This window comes from Patella vulgata, chromosome 4, assembly GCF_932274485.2.
Source record: "Patella vulgata chromosome 4, xgPatVulg1.2, whole genome shotgun sequence".
NCBI classification, from domain to species: Eukaryota; Metazoa; Mollusca; class Gastropoda; family Patellidae; genus Patella; species Patella vulgata.
Genome location: NC_065882.2, coordinates 60,257,313 through 60,278,865, shown reverse-complemented (window position 1 = coordinate 60,278,865; position 21,553 = coordinate 60,257,313). Strand labels below are relative to the sequence as shown.

General features: G+C 37.1%; 1 protein-coding gene across 1 annotated transcript; it reads left to right on the top strand.

Annotated features, from left to right (window-relative positions):
• Positions 1-209: 209 nt before the first annotated feature.
• Positions 210-20,162, top strand: LOC126818955 (uncharacterized). The gene is made up of 18 exons (XM_050546667.2): positions 210-359; positions 4,774-4,889; positions 7,357-7,421; positions 8,053-8,165; positions 8,672-8,740; positions 9,525-9,665; positions 10,159-10,285; positions 10,775-10,892; positions 11,496-11,659; positions 11,857-11,965; positions 12,243-12,390; positions 12,522-12,773; positions 13,605-13,785; positions 14,665-14,924; positions 15,456-15,605; positions 18,107-18,185; positions 18,965-19,073; positions 19,365-20,162. The coding sequence occupies exons 2-18, from the start codon at positions 4,813-4,815 to the stop codon at positions 19,450-19,452; spliced, it is 2,250 nt and encodes a 749-aa protein (XP_050402624.1). The 5' UTR covers positions 210-359; positions 4,774-4,812; the 3' UTR covers positions 19,453-20,162.
• The last annotated feature ends 1,391 nt before the right edge of the window (positions 20,163-21,553 follow it).

The window sequence follows — 21,553 nt, the reverse complement described above, 5'->3', positions numbered from 1 at the left end:
TGAACAGCAAATGCTTCCTATTGTTGGTAGACATTTCAGCGCATTTTTGTGACATTTAACGGTCCGTGTGTTATGTGTGACCTCATTTATGTAATTGTAGTCCATACTTATATAAAGTATATAATATTAGCAGTATACCTTTTTGTTTGATTCCTTTTTTGAGGGCTTGTCCTGGTCAGCCAATCAAATCGCGAGCCGGTATTTATATAGAATTCATTCGCTAAAGACATCATTTTAGAAACTACATTTAACTTGAAACCGTGTAACACATTTCAGGGGATAGAAGATCGACTGTCTTGGATTAACTGATATTGATAATATTATAAATTTCATAACTACGTCACCACAAGAGAAGAAAGGTAAAGCAAATTATATAATTCATCCATGTACTACAAACACATCCTCTCTACATATCGTCTGCTAAAGGAAACCTAGTTATTGAACTATCAAATCAAAGGATATAATACTCGCGTGTAACGTTTAGTAGTGTCGGTTGAATGTTGTTGATGGTGACGTGGTGTGGTGTGCTGTGGTGATGCATAGCATAGGGGTGGGGGTAAGAATTAATGGAAATGAAATGGGTTTTAATTTCCTACTTTTCTGCACCGATTGGACTAATGAACTATGAGGTAAATTTTGCCCGGACAGGACAGCGGCACCACGGCCTACTGTTATTTCTAAGGGGTTCTTTTACGTGCATGCCAACGACTAGACGCCGCCCTTGCTAGTCCCTCCGTTTTGCACTGCTGACAATGGAGAATGGATAGAAGCTAACTGAACACTTCATCTTTTTATAACCCATTCATAATGATAAATGAATGCAAGCATTTTTCACACCCCAGTAACTAATGATTATATAAACCGGGAAATATTTTGTGGGCATGCCCACACAATATTTACCGTCGTAACGTTCGTACAATAATTGGAGCAGCTGAATATGAATTCGTGGATACTCTTATCTCAATGTTATGATTGCTTATATTGCTTAGATTTGGTAAGGGTGAAGCTTAGTATAAACAGGTACAAAAATTCTGTTAGATTTATATTTCAAGCGAAGGCCTGAAAATCGCATTGACCATAGAATGATATTTGGATTCTCACTGGAAAACAAAATTGAATCGATTTTTAAATCAAAATGGCCCAAACTGCAAAAATCAGGTAGATCGTCTGCCGTTTTGATGAGCATTGTCTGAATAGCCCACCTAATGGACGCGCGATTTGATGTTATAAATCGATACCTCGTTACATACTGAATATCTCAATGATTCGCAATAACGGCGTGACAAAATCCAGCTCATCATAATGCAAGATTTGATATCCTACTGTCAATACATTTAAAGGCTGTAAAGTCTAGTCGTAAGCGGGCTCATGTCGCCCAGCGTTAGTTACAGAATCGGAGTCACAACTGATCACATGACATCACATGTGATAACCTTCAAAATGGCCTCATTCGGTTAGTACTAAATGATAAGGCCAGCTCAATTTTTCGTCATAGGTCACGAGATGTTAACAAACCAAGCGCTAATCCCAACCCTAACCTACAATCTCGCCAACAATAAAGTGCCCTAAACTTATTTACATCTCAACGACCTTGACAAAAATTGAGCTGGCCTTAAATAGATATAGACTGGATACTACTAAGAGTTCTTGTACGTGCACGCCGATGTGTACACGGGACACCGGCTCTTCGTCTTATCCGAAAGAGTATACGTTGTTCCTTGCCAGGCACTGACAAGGGGTGGTCCACGTCGGATAATTCCGATGAACATTCTCGGCCAACGCCGGGATCGAACACGGGAATATGCTTGTAAGAAACCTGAATATACTTGCCCCCCCCCCCCCCAAAAAAAAAAAAAATTACATAGTAGGCCCTAACTCCTATTTTTTTTACAACAAATATTAGGATTAGTTAAGATTCTATCTGTATAAAACAATATACAAATTAAAACACAAACACTTATGTTTACTTTTTGAAATCCATTTATAATATACAAAATGTACAAAATACAACTTTCTTGTAAATGTCAATGTGTATATGTATATAGTATTGTAGTTAACAAGGGGACTGTCAAATATGCATCCTCATAAACTAAAGTTATGTGACCAAGTTTTGTTTCATTTGGATCCTCCTCATAAAAATTCCCCTACTAAACTCTCTTTGTCGTGTTGTTCATAACTCAAGCGTAACATTCAATATGTAAAAGTCATGCAAACATATGAATACGGCACCCCCTGACTTAAACATGATAAACATTGTATTGGTGCGATGTTTTAGTTTAACCCCGTAAAATATGGCAAAACAATGTTTACAGAAGACTGAAACTTTAAAAACAAATTTATGGGGGTGCCCCCACCCCCCGCAAACCCTCCCACACTCTCCCTATTTGCTGCGCAGCCTCGTGCCTCCGGCATCACAGATTGTCAACATTTTATATAATAATTTCTTTTGCGGACCCCCCCCCCCCAATATATATTTTACGGCTACGCCTCTGCGAATTGCAACGAATTATAAAAAAATGAACTAGCCTACGTAGATAAAGCTTTGACCATTTAAACTATACTTTCAAGGAAACCATAAACAGGTGAAGAAAATAACACAGAGATCTTCAATACTTGGTATCGTATCGTATTTATTTAATGACTGCATGGATAAAAGATCTGTGAAACTTAGCCGACTATCATCTTATTGGTCAATAAACGTCCGTACAAAATAAATAATGTAGGCTTCGTTAAGGCAACATGCCGAAGTAACTGAGGGCACAGTTTATCAGATATTTTATTTCAATAATTCTCTTGCGCGCAGCTGGCGTTCTTTAGCAGTGGGAGGAACCGGGGACCCGGAGAAAACCCACGAGGTTAGACAGGCAATCCTACTCCGTATCACGTACAAGACAGACCTTGTGATTTTACGCACACGCGCTCACCACTACCCCCCCTCCCACACCTCTCCTCAACCCATTACTTATATATATAAAATGCTCACCCCTATACTTCGGATTACAAATCACATCACGGTAAGTAAGATCGGGGTCAAATCAATTATATATTGTCATATGATTCGAAATATTAATATTAACCACTAGCGGGTTGAGTGTAATATGACTCCGAAACCGGAAGCGGTAGTCCAACGCCACCTAACCCATGTTACTCCCCTGTCCGAGTTACACCTATCCATAAAATTTCAGCCTCGGAACATCCAAGTGTAGCCAGACAAACGACAGTCAGAAATATTAGTATAGATAATTCTTGCAGATTGGGTATTGGGGGTGGGCTTGGTGGATGGGCAAAGTGGAACTGTACAAAAAAGGCTTTGGATTTTCTTCTGTCAATAAAATAAACTTGCCCATGTTTACGTTTACCTTGAAAAGGGCCAATAGACGCTTCCACTATGGTATCAAAAATATACATTTTCATTTGTGTATACCCAACCGTTGGTTTCTCGCAGCATATTGTATTTCTATTGACGAGATAGGCTGTACTAATCATTGTTTCCCTGTATGAAATAATAGTTTAGCATTAATATACCATTTCATCTGCATAGGGGCTTACTGGAATGAGCTGTTTTTATTCAAGCAATGTCTGGATGTATTGGCAGTAACATACCCGATGAGAAAAGTGTCACGGTCGTGTGCTTTTTCTTTTATCATCAGATGGTGGGACGGGTGGGCATTCAAAGCGCGAAATATACACTTGTGATATCAATGAAATTGAATCACAATGTGATCATATTAATTCATAATAAAAATTGACGTTGGATTTCTCCATTTAAAGTTTCAATTTCATATTTTCTAAGAAAGTCAAAACATAATTATTTTTATGTCTTTTGCTCAATAGGTTGTCAACTCACTATTATACGATCTTTCTCACACTTTAAAATCTTCACACCGGAAATAATAACACAATTACCTCCGAATTACCTCCCCTGTTTTCTATTCCCCCATCATGGAATAGCTATCTTCAAACGTTTGAATTCTCAACTGGCAATAGTGAATTATAGGATTAATAGGATTATTCTTTAACAAGGTAGGACTGTTTATAGATACCATCTATTTTAGGGCTTTATTTTAATACATTTTAAAAATATAACTTAAAAATATGAAATTGTAACTTTAAAAGCTCAGTGTGTATGCATGTTTACGTAATTTGGAGACGATGATGGCACCATGCATTGTCAACTGTCAAATTTCCATACCAGGAACCGGGAAAACCCCCTCCTGCAAAAATTCCTGGATCCGCCTTTGAAACGTCCAGATATACTGATATGTTTGTTTTAGCTACGATTGGGTGCATTTAGTTTCAGGTGGCAAGCGTAACTTCTTTTTTAATGCATACAATATCTGAAAAAAAATTATAAAGCATTAATTAAACATCTGGTTCTGTGTGGTAACAAAACTGAAAATATTGTCAGTAAAGTTAATCAAGCGGTGTTTTTAACGTCTATATTCAAAATTATGATGTATTACCGATACGCGTCCCATAAAGGTTCTCTACTCTCTGTGGGTGAAATAGCTTTATTTAACGCCCGCACACTGTTGTACGCGGCATATAATTAGAGCCGCCATCGTGACGTTAAGAGTCAAACCTTTCCGTTTTATTCCGAAAGCTGGTTCATTTTCGTTTCCCTGGCAGTTTTATATTGTAGCCTATTGAGGAAAAGTACTAAAACAAAGTTAAACTAGAAATCGACATTGTCCTCGTATTTTTATCCGGTTTATATAAAATCTTCGTCGGTATTTGTGATGTAACTAGCTTCTCATTTTTCTCTTTTTACAGATTATTAGTGTTCTAACCAGCAGCTAAGAGCGATAAATAATGAAGACCCACATACTAACAGGGAAACCTGTGCTCACGTCACTAAAACCTTTGGACCTGTCCACATGTACAAAACAGTAAGTTTAAATAATGTTTTAAGACTATTCGCCTATTATAAGAGCCGACATTATATTTTTTTCAAGGCTGAATATCGTCATCGTGCAGATATTCATGCCATTGTCCAATAAGTGACATTTTATTTGGGTTCTTTCAGTCTGTTTGATTGGTGTGTCGATCATTTCAGGGGTTCGATCAGAACACAGAAATCACCCCACTGACAAGGTCGAGTTCGCCAATTACAAATTCCATTTCTTGACTTTCTGGCAGTTATATATCATCAATATAACACAAATTCTCCATTGACAGAGATTTAGATTTTTATAGAACCATTGTGCATTCTAGCATGTTAGTATTTTCCTGTACCAATCGGGTTAATGAAGACGGGCATACGGCATACAGTGTTCGAGTAAAATTTTGCCCGGACAGCGGCGCTAGGATTTACTCTTATTTCGAATTCCAACAGCCAAGGTTCTGGTGTGTAGATGGGGGCTTGGTTTTTCGTTCCACCCGAATGACAAGACAGTAAAGCCACTCTGGAAAATCCCCAGGTAATTATCTCGGCCAACATTGTTTGTACTCTAGTAGCCTACCGCTGTAATGGTTGTTTATTGATAAGAATAAGTTTAAAGAAAGTTTAAATCTGTTCGTTCCCTTCCAGTTATATCATATATAGATAGACCACGGTATAACTAACTATGTTTAGAAGTTCAAATGCTATCGATATTATTAAGTACACTTTTGGCTATCGGTCGCAGCCTCGAACGGTGACAAGAGCATGTTCGCAAGGTTTTGTACAAATGTAAACTTGAAATTCTTGGCACATCGTATCTCACAGGCCTAATAGAACTGTACTCGACAAATAAAAAGTGATGTGGTATGAATGCCATGGCCCATGTGCGCAAAACTGAAAAATGGGTGTAGAGGGAACAGCGATCGTTAGAATCTTTTTCTTCTATTTATGTCCCGAGTGGAGCGGTTTGGTGATGTCGGGGGTCAGCTCCTTGGCTGCAGGCTCCCAGGACTCACGGTACGTCCCGTTACTATGAATTGTGAGAAAGACATCAAATTAGATATCTCACAGGCCTAATAGAACTGTACTCGACAAATAAAAAGTGATGTGGTATGAATGCCATGGCCCATGTGCGCATAACTGAAAAATGGGTGTAGAGGGAACAGCGTTCGTTAGAACCTTTTTCTTCTATATTTGTCCCGAGTGGAGCGGTTTGGTGATGTCGGGGGTCAACTCCTTGGCTGCAGGCTCCCAGGACTCACGGTACGTCCCGTTACTATGAATTGTGAGAAAGACATCAAATTAGATATAACTCAGCAATGTTAAAACGTCATGATGCCTTTACACCAGCTTGTTAACAGTGATAACAATCGATGCTCGGGGGCGTCGCAGCATCTTTCCACTATCTGCAGATAAGGGTAGGGGTTTCGTCGAAGTGAAATCTAAGAAATACAATTTATTGCAATGTAATACGACGTTAAGAAAGTCAAGGAGGTGGTGGGTGGCTATTATAGTGATTCTTATTATAATTGTACAATTGAAAAATAGCTGCGTCGATTATTTTCTTGCGTTGCCATGAGATTCAGGGTCATGAAACATTTTGCAATGTCATCCTGGTAATCAAAAAGAGCACAGTCATGCTCCTGATTAAAGACTTGATTTACTTAGGTTCAGTGCGATATTGACCGGCTATATTTAGTCCTTGTTTTTATTTCTTCTCTTTTTATACGCCCACATTTTCATGTGGACGTACATGTATATTGACGTCGCCCCGGTCCATCCGGACGTCTGTCCGTCCACAATTTGTTTGTGGACACTCTACAAGTCACAATTTTTATCCGATTTTGACGAAACTTGAAATATAGGTCTATCTCCAAAAGATCTCGGTTCCTTTCGCTATTCGCATGTATCCGACCATAACTTCATGGATTATGCCCCCTGAGTGTACGAAAAATCAAGTTTTTAGCTTGTGGACACTATAGAGGTCACAATTTTGATCCGATTTTGATGAAACTTGATATGCATGTTTATAACCCAAATATCTTGTTTTCTGTCAATATTCGCGTATATCGGATTGTTACTTCCTGAATTATGGCCCCTGATTGTACAAAAAATCACGTTTTTAGCTTGTGGTCCCTCTAGAGGTCACAAGGGTGGTTCGGAAACAATTGGAAATACACATGAGAATCAGAATCAGGGGTGCTAGTGCTACAAAGATTGATCATACCCCTCAACGAGCACTTCATGGTCGTATTAATCTGCATTTTAAATTGTTTTGACGAATATAATTAATTAGATAAGGAATTTAGTGTTCAGATAACTTTATAAGTGACCTCCAAGTGTTAAAGTTCATCAAGCTTCAATCACTAAGAACTTTGCAAAGCCTGTCGATGGATTATCATTTTAATAATACACCATATATTACAATAACTTGAAAATATGAAATATGTATTATGTCTTCAATTTTATTTCAGGGATATTTTAGATTATTTTGAGAATTCCTACGACTTATATGAAACCCTGTTCACGTCATTGAATGGTAATTTTAATTTTCATTATCTTCAAGATTTAAAATCCAACAAAAAATATTAATACGTAATCATGCGTTATAGAAGAAGGTCCACATGTTTCTATATGCCAACAAATGATAGATAATTTTATTATGATAGTCGAATCAACTTTCCGAAAATTTCCAGGTTTCCACGTTCAATACGTAATCATGTGTTACAGAACACGGTCCACCTGTTTTTATATGCCAACAAATGATAGATAATTTTATAATGATAGTCGAATCAACTTTCAGAAAATTACCAGGTGTCCACGTTCAAGTGCCACCTGTATTAAAGAATGTTTTGTTGGCGTGACTGTACCCGATCGTTCGTATGACATCTCCAGATTTTAGTAACTGGTCCTAATTTGTTTATTTTTTGTGTCGAAAATAACTATTAGTCCCGTTTCTATCCTTTCCAAATGTCAGTTGCTTGTATGTACCATGCTTATCTGCCTTGTTAGCATACGCCGTATTACTCAAGGTGATAAATATTTCTGAATGATCGTGGTTCGGCTCAATTGCTGTTTTATAGAAAGAAAGAGAATAATGAACGGAAACCTTCATTAACATAATATAAATGGTATATCTAAACTTATTTATTAAGTACCTTTGTTTTCAGATGATAATGTCTTCTATATGTGTCCAGATAGACTTCGATTGCCTCTTATATTCTATTTTGCTCATACAGCCGTTGTCTATGTCAATAAACTGATGTTGGCAAGACTTTTAAAGGTATGAATTAATATCATAATTATTCATAATCCAACTACTCTGTTGATAATGAATACTATTAGTTCTTAAAATATATAGCCACTATTTGATTACGAATTGAAGATGGCAATACGCCATCCATTGTGCTATGGGGGAAATTTGGCCGGACAGCTTCGCTACGGTCTTCTCTTATATCGAATGGTTCTTTTTACGTGCACTGGTTATTTATTATCCAGCTCTAAACATCATCTTAATTCGCCAATCACTATTATCAACATCATCATCACCATCATCATCATAGGCCTCATCATTTAGATCATTACCAAAATCTTGGTCATAAGTGGTACCAACACAGCCAATGCTGAAACTTACCATGTTATTCAATAACAGCAGCAACAAAACTTTAAACCATATCGTCATTATCATCGTCAACATCGTCAGCATCATCATCAACATCATCATCGTGTTTATTATATTCTCTTCAGAAATCAAAATTACAATGGTTCTTCTGATTATTTTTTTTTAAGGAAAGAGTTAATATAGAGTTTGAGACGATGTTTGAGACAGGAGTAGATGAGATGTCTTGGGATGATACTGTAAGTACTTACAATCTTCAACCATTGCCAAGAATAGTCAATTTGTATCAGTCACCTTTCATATGGTTTTGATCTTAAACTATTTAAATTATTATTATTATACGTTCATATGCAATGTATCATTTGATAACTTACGCTACATGTCGTAATCTGAAACATTTTCGTTGTCAACCGGGTGACTCTATATTGGTAAGACTGAATCTTTGGCCTTTCAAACAAATATTTTATTCATAATATGAGCGTTGCACGTTATTTGTTTAACATTTACATTATCTATTTCAATCAAAACCATCATATAAATATTTTTACAAAAATAGTTTGTTCCACTGTCGAGAAATGGTTTATTTTTCACACGTAACTTTGAAACGGTTTCGCCTGATAATAAGATTTGACCACGGGTTATTTTAATAGCTTTGATTAAATACTTGGTTGATAACAGAAAGGCAGAGGTGACCACGGCCAATCCAGACAGTTCTTCTCTGACAAGTTTTTGTCATGCTATGATGGAAATATTGATATACTAAAAGGACATGATTAGTGTTTTTCGAACTAAGATTAGCACCAATGGGTATACTGATTAATATAAAACAACCTTGGTACCGGAAATTTAATCTTTGTTTACTAAACCTCGTGTCTGGCCTGCAGAACAGTAGGACGTTAAACCACATTTCATTTCATTTTCTTTTCTGGCCGCCTCTCCCTAACGCTAAAATTTATAAATTTAAATCAAATGTTGGTATTTCTGTTAATAACTGTTTTTCCAGTCGATTCCTTACCATTACAGGAAAATTATCGTATGGGGGGAAGTTATAAATGGCCGTCTATCCAGACTGTTGTAGAATATCGTCAACAAGTTCGAAATATTATAAAGAACATTATACAAGAAACTCCATTACAATTACCAATTACTATGGACAGTCCTTGGGTGAGTAACAAGATACTCAATTACAATTACCAATTACTATGGACAGTCCGTAAGTACATATCTATTGAAGATCACCCTCATGTTTGTTTAACCAGGCATCCTGTACAGTCGTTCAGTACCACATTCCTGTAATCGTATCAGTAACAATGTGTGTCCTCTTTCTCTTTCATAAGGTACTTTCTGGCGAGTTTATTACCGAAAAATGTATGAATGCTTAGTATTTTGTTACACATTGCAATATTGATACATAATATACATAACTACATCAATACAATATCTATGTAGTCTTGTTGTTCCTGGTTCTATTTGTATTACCGAAAAGACTCTTGGCCATGGGTACCCTGTCGTCTAAATATTCTTTTATTGGAAACTTTTTTTGTGGCCTTTGTGATGCGCCAAGGAAAACCCCAGTTTCTGTATTCCACTTTTACCCTAAGGAACAAATATCCGTTTTAATTAAAATTTTATTCACTATTAGTTATTTCCCTTTCAGTGGGCAATGGTGATGGGATTTGAACATGATCGTATTCATTTGGAAACTTCGTCAGTTCTGATTCGTCAACTGCCTGTTGACATGGTAACCAAACCTGATGGATGGATTTACGGACCCATGAAACATGGTTTGTATAGTAAATAAATAACAATTAAAATCGATTGCAAAATATGGGAAAAGATGTTTATTTCACTAATCTCACTGCTGGGCGTCATGCAAACCATAAAATATTAAGATAACAATTTCGATCTGAATGCACAAACAGCAGTTTAGAATCGCCATCTTCATTTTCTATTTTGAATACTATTAAAACAATTATTGATTAAATGTGCTACAAAAGTTATTTTCACAAACAATTTCACTGTGATGTACAATATATTTTACTGAATATACTGCGTATCTGTCTCTGGGAGAATCAACAACAATAATGCTTTAGCGGCATTTAGTAACTGGATAGAGAAATAAACTATAAGAACAATCACTGGTTTACTTTGGCGACGCTTCCAAGAGTATACTTGAAAACGTTGAGAGAATACTCTTCGAAACGTCGCCCAAATAAATCAGTAATTGTTCTTCCATAAGAATGTGTTTATAACAAAATGTGTATTATATTCAGATCAAGGTGTAAAGGAGAACCCTATCATACAAATGGAAGCCACGGATGTTACTTTGGGTAAACCAGAAAACTTCCCATCCTATGGCTGGGATAATGAATATGGATTGTTCGATTGTCAGTATGTTTATTTTAATTATCTATTATTATACCACACTTTGTGCTGTTAAAATTGTATTGTTCGACAAAATATAGTCAGATTATATAAGTTGTGCAGTGTGCGATCAGTTATTTCAAAAACATTAATAGCCGTTCTGAATGAAAAGTATGGAAGATTTGAATATTGTTCATAAGAATCATTATTATGGTTCGTCAATAAAATAGACATTAGAGAATGGAGAATGTCACATACGAACGTATCACAATGAGTAAGTGGGAAATCATACTTACTTTCTGTAGATATAATCGGTGACTCGCTCGATATTACCACTGTGTATGCAAATGCCTCCGCTTTAATTACTGTTAAAGCTAAACAAAACCAAAATTCCTTTACAATCAAGGGTTATATAGCTAATCCCATGAAGCCCATGTCTAAAAACATTAACATAATGTAAAGGTTATTGAGGGGTACTTTCTGACGCCAAGAACAAAAAATGTTTTCTTTGAATTTGAAAGAGAGACGTTCTTCATTGATTGGCTTATATATTTTTCACTATACCCAATTTATCTAAAGTATCGTTTGTTTTTGGGAGACTAAGCCCAAAGGTTTCACTTATACTTACAGTGTGCCTCGCTTTGAGTCAACTAAATATCCTATCACCAATAGGTGGTTCTTAGAATTTGTAAAAGATGGTGGTTATAACAAACGTGAACTTTGGACAGAAGATGGTTGGCAATGGAAAGAATTTAAACAAGCTAAACATCCATCATTTTGGGTCTGCAATAAGGGTATGATTGGGGTTTTATTTTTGTATATTTCAATTTATTCAACAATAAGAATAGCAGTTTATTTAATTAGTATGCTATCCATTGTAAACTTTCAAATAAATTACGGCCAATTGGGGTACCCTTTCTTGTAAATAGTATCTGTTTCTTTCGGTAATTCTTTTCATCTATTTCAACTGAAGATGGTTTGTTATTTTAAGGATGTAAAGGTAACTGTGGTGCCAGTCTCACTGATTATTCTCACTGCCAACCTTCTAATAATAACAACGACTTTCACAACAAAAATAAACAAGGCGTGTCCGGCTATTGGTAGGTATAAGTATTAACAGTCTCAAATGATATACTGTCTATTTTTGAAAAAACAAAACCGCAAGAAAAATTCTGGGCGAAGCAACAGCAGAGGTTATTCCGAACTCAACGAAAAAAACAAGGACGATTGTATGAAATAGTTCAACGTATGTAAGTGGAATTGTTACTGTTATCGATTTTACTCACATAGGTTTGGTAATCAAACCTGGTGGGTGGGTGTACTGGTCTATTGACTGAGAAATGATATTGTAATTGTAGAGGTGTTCGGTTTATTTAGGTATCGTGCTATGTTTGATGAATTAGATCTACCCATGGATTGGCCTGTTGAAGTAACATATCATGAAGCTAAGGCATACTGTGCTTGGAAAGGTCCGGAATTTAGACTACCCGCTGAAGCTGAACGTCATGTGATGCGAGGTTCTGAGGTATGTTTATATAAGTACACCATAACATTACTAGTTATGTATCATTGTAGGCCAAGCTTCCATTTTTGAGGTAACTGTCAGTTTCCATTACAAGTTTCCATTCTTATGGTAACTGTCGTTTTCCTTTACAGAAAACAGAAACTGAGAGTACATCATGTGATATAATTTATCAAGATACAATACCAGCTAATCTGAACATGCAGTATGGATCATCTACCCCTGTAAATCTCTATCCTGCCAATGATGTCGGTTTCTGTGATGTTTATGGTAATGCATGGGAATGGCATGAAGACCATTTTAATGGATTTAATGGATTCCATACACACCACCTATATGACGATTTCTCGTCACCCTGTTTTGACGGCAAACACTATATGATACTGGTAAGTGTGACAATGTACTTGATTGTGTGGTAAACACCATATGATACTAGTAGATGTCTGTGTTTGTGATCATTTACGTTTTGGATGGGAAACACTATATGCTACTGGTAAGTGTTGTGAATGTGATCATGTACTTGTTTGTGGTAAACACCATATGATACTGGTAGATGTCCGTGTTTGTGCTCATTTACTTGTTTGGATGGGAAACACTATATGATACTGGTAAGTGTTGTGAATATAATCATGTACTTGTTTGTGGGCTAAACACCATATGATACTGGTAGATGTCTGTGTTTGTGATCATTTACTTGTTTGGATGGGAAACACTATATGATACTGGTAAGTATCGTAAGTGTGATCATGTACTTGTTTGTGGGCTAAACACCATATGATACTGGTAGATGTCCGTGTTTGTGACCATTTACTTGTTTAGTAAAGGGAAATACTGTATGATACTGGTAAGTATCTGAATATCTGTGTGTGATCATTTACTTGTTTTGATGGGAAACGCTATATTATGATACTGGTACGTGTCGTGGGTGTGATCAGTTTTGATAGGAAACACTATATGATACTGGTCAATATAAACTAAACCTATTTATTTAAGTGCGTTAGGGCCCCATTCCGCCTTAATCCGGCGATAGGGTCGTTAGCAGTAGTAGAAAACCAAGGAGTAGGCACTTTCCAAGTGTTGGTTGGATACCACGACAATTCATACTTTAAGGTCTAAAACTAATGAATATTTGTCTGAAGTGCGGTCCTTGCGTTATTCAGAATAAAATTCAGCTAGTTATGCGTTTTGAAAATATGGTATTAAATTTTTAATTTTAGGGTGGTTCCTGGATATCTACAGGAGATCTGGCTTCACGATTTGCTCGCTACGCTTTCCGTCCACATTTTATTCAACATCTTGGTTTCCGTGTGGTAAGAAATACACACAACTCTGAACAGGCTAACCTACCAATCCGAGTTATATCCAATGATACGTTTGTACTGGGTCTTGGTGAAACTAGTAAGTATTATGCCATTGCCATACTTTATCTCTTAGTAATCAACAGATGTGTTTCAACTATGGACCTTATAATACATTTAAATGTCCATGTTTCAACTAACCAACTCCGTTGTCGGCCATGTTTTGTGGGGGATATTTGTATGCTGACAATTAGATTAACCATTGTATACCGTCATAATTATTACCGTTAGAAGCGGATTTGTTATCAATTAGGGAGTAAGAAGTTGGCTCGCTAACCCGGGGGCTCCGTGTTCAATCCCGATGTTGGCAGAGAAAGTTGGCAAAGTTTATCAGATCTTCCGACGTGGTTCTCGTTGTAAGTGGTGCAGAATCGAGTGTCTGGCAAGGAACAACGATTAGTTGTTCGGGCAAGACGAAAAACCGAGGTCCCGTGTACATATTGGCGTGCACGTAAAAGGTCTCTTAATAATGTGGTGCATGTATTGGAAAGTTATAAAGGGCTTAAGGGAAGTAACTCATGTATGCAACCCTGTTCCCCAAGTGACAAATTTTGTATCCATAACAAAACACAACACAATGTATATATGGATATAACTACTTTTCTATTATTTAATAACGACGTTTCGTAACACATACGGGTCACGTTTTCAAGTTAATTTAATATTGTTAATTTCTAGGCATGTTTTACAACATTATTCAATGGGGTTTAACGTCGTACTATTCTGCTCCGACTGGCTAATGAAGGCGGACAATGAGATTAACCTAAGCGACTAATGTAGCAAAATTTAATTGTTACGACCCTTCTTATGCATATTTTTATTGGAGATTTGTTTAAAATTCTTAGCCACAAATCTCAACTGTAGCCCTTTCATCTTAAATTCTTACCTAAAAGCAATTTTACAAAAATGTATTTTTCAGAGAGTAATATCAATTTTGATACAACCGAAGTAGAATTAGTGGCGGTGCCTTCTACCAATTACCACTATGTCTACGAATCTGATGTCTCATTATTTGGGATACTTCAATTAGAATTTGGATTTCGGGAAAGTATGCCTAGAGTTCTAGCAGAGTACACTTCTATGTTGACCAAATTATTTGACATTGTTCCTGGCACCTGTGCTGTGTTTGGTTCTGGTGCCGGACAATTGGCTTTTCTACTGAGTAGAAATTACGACACTGTAAGTATTATGGTTCAGTATTTCTAGGAACATCTAGAACTAATCGCGTGGCTATATAGAAGAACCCTTGTGATTTCGCAGTGTCATTAGTTTTTCCCAAAGCAATAATAACGATTAGTATATAAGCTAAATAACCATTGCTAATCTTAGTATGGTAACGTGACGTATTTGAATTATCTTCCCCGAATAACACGCAGTCTTGGTTTTCACTTAATATTGTTTGAGAACCAACTTGGGTTCTAGACAATCCAATGTTTCATTGGACTAGAAGCGACATGGGCAATGCAAGCAGCCAGCAATTATTGCTTTTTAATGTATAACAGTAATCATTTTATACTGCTCGTAACCATTCTGCAATTATTATTGTGGTGCCCGTACTTCGAGTGTTAGTGTGCTTCCAGAATAAGACCAGTCAACAATTATTGCGGTTCGGCAGAATTTACAAAAAAAGACCAAGGATCCCAATCCTCAAATAATTTTCCTTATCACGTATAGGCGTACGTGTATTTATAATTTGTTTGATTGTTCCAGGTTTTAGGTGTCGAAATATGTGCCCGGTTTGTTGACGCATCAATCAAACTACAAACTAACCAAAGTCTTTCAGTGCCTGATACTTACAATCAGAACCAGACATTTACCCTAGATTCTGATGTTAAAACCAAAAATATTGTCTTCAAGCAGGTAAATAACTTAATCTGTATATCTATTCATTATTAATTACCATGGGATACAAGGCAGAACATGCATACTATACTATTCAAAAAAAGTAGGGGATATTTGATTTTTAAGTGTTATTAAAGTCACCTAATGAAACTGACGAAGAAACAAATGACAAAATGAAATGAAGTTCACATTCATCGATTTATTCCAAATGATCGTTACACTAAGTAAGGCACAGACTGACCATTATAAGGGTAAAATGATACCCGGGGTCAAACAGCAAAGTTACCGCAGCATCACAACCAAGTCAGTAACGGGTAAATCCTCCTCTGTTTGCGAAACAAGCATTGATCCGACGTGGCATACTCCTAATGAGACGTCTAAGGTCATTTTGGTCCAGATTGTCCCATTCCTGTTGCAACGCAGCAGCAAGTTCTTGGACATTGGCAGGACGTTGTTGACGTCGACGTAACCTCTGTCCAAGCATGTCCCAGACATGCTCGATGGGGGAGAGGTCGAGACTCAGTGCTGGCCAAGGTAATGTGGTGATGTTCTGTTGTTGGAGGTAACCTGTAACGATCCTGGCCCTGTGACATCTTGCGTTGTCATCCTGGAAGATGAAACGGCGGCCATGACGTCGTGCGAACGGCACAACATGGACTGCCAAGATGTTGTCCCGGTAGTACTGGCCTGTAACACGGCTTGCAACAACATGTAAAGCCGTTCTTCCAGCAACAGTGATGCCTCCCCACACCATAACAGAACCCCCCCCCCCCAAATCGATCATGTCTGATGACGTTAACGTCTTGGAAGCGCTCGTTTCGACGACGCCACACCCTCCTACGTCTGTCCAAAAAATCAACAGTGAACCTTGACTCATCTGAAAACATCACATTGCTCCAGCGTCGATTATCCCAGTGTTGACGATCCCTACACCAACGACGTCTTGCCTGAATGTGATGATCTCTCAAACAAGGGATCACGCGAGGACGTCGGGCGCGAAGGTGACCCCTATGCAGTCGATTCCGAATCGTCTGGCCACTCACTCTCACACCAGTGTCTGTTTGAAGACGGGCGCTGATCTGATTTGCTGTGATGACACGATTTCTCAAGGCCAAGATACGGATAAATCGATCCTGGGCTTGAGTTGTCGCCCTTGGTCGACCTGAGCGTGGTCTGTCCTGTACAGATTGTGTATCACGGTATCTGGACCATAGCCTGCTTATGACAGACTGAGAAACATTCATCGTCCGCGCCACAACCGCCTGTGTTGTGCCGATCTGTAGCATGCCAAGGGCACGTAACCTTTCATTTTGGGTAAGCCGACGCATATCAAAATTTGTTTTCTGGTCACTAAAACAATTAAACTGATGTTTCCACCCTGGAATTCAATGCCACAATGACTGTAACATTCAAAGTCAGAGTCGTGCAAATCTTGGGTTGGACCCCCATGATGATCCCAAGCATCACCTGCATTCCATGCGGTAGCTATTGGTGCGTTTGGGCGTCACATGTAACTGGAAATGTTTCTTCTGTTAGGTTCTATAGTGACTTTTTTCGTAGTCATTTGCATATTTTAGTATTATGCCCCCAAAATCAAATATCCCCTACTTTTTTTGAATAGTATATTTTGTGAGCGTTTGATACCAATCACTTCTCACTTGCGGAGTTTACATTGATAATGTTATGTTTTGCACTTGTCGTAGTTGTAGAAATGTAAATGTTCAAATATGGAAGCTGTTATGAACACTACAAGGATGCGTGTTTACGAGACCTTATAGATTAGCGAGATGTAGATCCATAGGCGTACGAGCTGGGGGGCTGGGGGGGGGGGCGGCTTCCCCCCCCCATTTTGGGCACCAAATGCTGTGAAAATTCGGGCACACAATTGTACTTTGTAAAAGTTGTATAAAAAAATATTGTGTTCTTGAATGTGTCCAATTTAACAGCGAATTTATTATTATTATGTAACATACTAAGAACCTAACTAGATTTTTTGGGCACCAAGCACCACCGCCCCCCCCCCCCGTCAAAAATGTCCCCGTACGCCTATGTGTAGATCATGGGTAGCTGCAAAGTTAAGGCATAAAAGGTGCGGGGGCCACGGTGGCTCAGTGAGTAAAACATTGACTCGCTAACCCGGAGGTCCCGTGTTTATTGTTATTTCCTGGTCTGGTTCCTTCGTATCCGTGGTGTAGGACGGAGGGCCTGGCAAGCGAAAACCCGAGGTGCCGTGTCATTTAGAATTCGAAATGAGAATAGAGAAGCTGTCCGGGCAAAATTTCGCTCATGGCACAGGCATGGCATATATATGCCCGTCTTCATTAGCGCAGAAACGTGGGACGTTGCATCCCATTTCATTTCATTTTCTTTTCATAAAAGGGCTGTCGATTTCAGCATTTCTCTACGTTGATTCTGTCTTGGATATACGCAGTTTATTGTTTTGTAAAACGTGGTGTTTGTTTCCCGCCACGTTTCTGGTATAGCATGTTTTGTATTTTTATCTTTATCCGTTTTATTAGTTGACATGGATACCAAACGAAATTAATCCAAATGACTTGGTGTTAATGACTCATCTACATAGAGTTCAAAACCCTCAAGGTAAATATGTCTACATAGGCCTTTTGTATATACATATATCAGTAAAATCAACGGAGCTGCTGCTGTCCGTATGATTTCAGGAAATAATAACGTACGGTCTTCTACAAACTGAAGCAGCCTAACTTACAAATGAAAATAAAGCACTCCCCAGAGGACATCTCAGTCTCGGTTATCGACATCCCAAGTCGTTGTATACAAAACCTAAGTAAAAATTGCATCCATAGCAACACAAAAATTAATAAATGTGAGAAATGTCTAATTAACAAAGGACACAAATCCTATAATAGGCTATTGTGTAAAACACAAAGTTTGATAAAGATAACCTGGAAGCTTTCTGAGATATCTCTGAAAACCAACAACGGGCAAACGGAAGAACGAACAGACGGATCAAATTTCAATAGTGAGTTCGGAGCGTAATAGAAACTTGTTTAATATTCACATTAACTGTCACTTCAACTGATGCATATGTCTACTTTTGTTATGGTGCACATAGAGGTGCCTTGATATAGTAACCACAGTTTCGCATTGTCCCGCTGTGCATCTTGTCAGGTTGTTTAAATTACAAACATGCATTACAATAATTAATGATGGCGTATACAGTTAAATATGCATTGTTAAATTCGAATGTCTTGATGTTTTAACATTAATTTCATAAAATTTTAATCTACTTTTGCATTCCAAATTATGACGACTGGTGCACATGCTAGAAACGTGCATGTTACCTCTTACATCGTTGACCTAATACTGATTGTGTAATAAGAGTGTTTATCTTTATACAGCCTGGTTATTGAGACTATGGGAGATTACCAAACCAACTGGACTCGCTGTCATTGCTTCTATTGATAACAGATGGACACCCAAGGAACTTAGTCCAATTCTTTCTGATAAGTAAGTTTGCTACTGTTTTATAAAATGATATGAAAAAGGGTTTACCGTCCTACTTTTCTTCACCAACAGTGCTAATGAAAACGGGAAATTCTAAAACTACCGGACATTAACGAAAAAATACCGATAAAACATATCCACAACTTTTTGGGCCATTCATCCTTTTTCCTGATCAATCGACATGAAGCTTCTTTTCCTACCGATTCACTAATCAAGCTAACTGTACAGAACAAGACTTTAAATCTTGGTTATTTTAAGCCAGTAAATATTAATTTTTTGATATTTGGTTTTCAGGCTCCAACTTGTCAGATGTGATGAAATTGAATTTGAAACTGACAAAAGCCGCCTTACAGCTACAGTTACCGCATGGAAGCATCATTAGGGGCCACGCTCAAACACGCCTTAATAACAGACCAAAATTTTGTTTATTTTACTTTTTAAAAATATTCTGCCATATTTTATCTTATTAATATAAATGGTTTTGGAGCTGTAGGGATAGCTCAATTTTTACACTTTTGTGTTTTAGCTTTTTAACATTATTTTACTAATGACTATTATTATACACTTACTGACCAGCATTTGCTGATGATAATCATATAACATATGTAATTTAGTTTATTAAATATGTTAATTTACATGTTGCCTTGTAACTCTGAAGGAGAAGGCGAGGGAGGGGGACACATCGAACTGACAATAAAGTAATTACTAATATCTCCAATGTTAACTAGAGCTGAATAGTATTTAAACTTCAAGTAGTAAAGCGCTTAAACATTTATTAGAAATAATCAGCACTTTATTTTTAAACACCGTTTGGCCACATTATGCGTTTGTAAAATAAACAAACAATAAAAACCATTCTGTTATTTTTAAATATATATGTTTAGATTAGTAATTCTTTATATAATGAAAAAATGGGGTAACGGGCGGAGAATTCTATATAAATTTAATTGGGTTTATGGTTGACGATCTGAGAAATTTAAAATATATAATGACAACGTAAATACCAATGAAAGGGCAATGGTTAAAATGTTTTAATGTCTTATTTACAAACTTTCTTGTTGTATTTTAATAAAAATAAAAAGATAATTTTCACTTGGTTTACAGTGTTTTATTTTAGCATCATCAAACAACTGTATCTTTATATAGTGGCGAATCGCAATCATGATCCTGGGCCTGCTTGAAGGCCCAGCTCTGGTCTCTTTTGGCAGGTTCAAGAAATAAATGCACTGTCATGAATCTAATTAACCAGAAATACCGAATGGTAGTAATAGAGTGGGTTTAATGTCTCATCAACAGAACAATTTGGATATTTTTGAGACAAACATCTGATAATTTTTACTTTATATGTTGTGTGTACGGGTATGGAAATTTTCCCCGGACGTTCACACCAATGTATATTCAGATCCACTCGGTTTTTCGCCAAAAATTATCCTTTACATTATTGCAGACACCATCCTTGAAAAGGTCTTTGAGTGCACTGACCACTCGGATGGTGCTCAAAACGGAATGGCTAGTACACCATGCCATGTACGTAAAAGAACACTTGACAGTTCCACTCCAATAACCCCTGGGGTCATCCACGGCGATGACATGTATTCAAACTATCTGCCCTTGATGTTTTTGCTATTTTTATCGACCAATCAAAAAAACCTTTGCCGTCGATACGACACTTCATATATCAATGGAAGATCCGACCGAATGCGCGCGTGTTTTAAATTCAGATATTGAGAGAATACATGAATGGTTAAAGAAATGGCTGGTATCTTTTAATCCCTCAAAACGGAAACTCCCGCGATTTCAGTAAAGACACAATGCAATTTACCCCGCCCTTTTACGGGGTTGGTACAAATTAAGAAAGAAAACGATGATAAACCGCTTTTGCTCAACGTACATCATTACCTTCCTAAACTTTAAAGTTAATTTTATTGTATATTTATTGTTTGTGAATAACTATTATTATTTTTGTTTTTTCTTTTTCTTTTTAATTACACGTTTTTTCATTTTGATTGTATTATTGTATAATTTAAAGGCTATAAGTTGTTTAACTTAATGCTATATGTAATAAAGTATTATTATTATTGTTTCTTCCAGTCTAACGATAATTCAATCAGCCAAGAAATGTATAAATTTGTTAACTATTTTCGTTCATTTTAAACAGAAAATCATTAAAAACTCTTTATACTTCTTTCATACTGCCACATAACCTTAGAACAATGATGGGAGTTAGTACAGCGGTATCTTGTTTAATTTCATATTGAAGCTTAATAAAGACGGACAGGGGCGGTCAGAGGACTTCGTCCAATTGCGACATAAGCGGTCCGCATTTTAGTTTAAATAATATTTTATTTCATGAGTCAGATATATGTACATACTATATACGGATACAATTAACAGGCATTGCTGCTTCAATCTGTTTCACAGAGTATTACGAAAGTCTTCTATCTCTGTAAAAGATGACTGCCGTCAACACATGACGTCATATC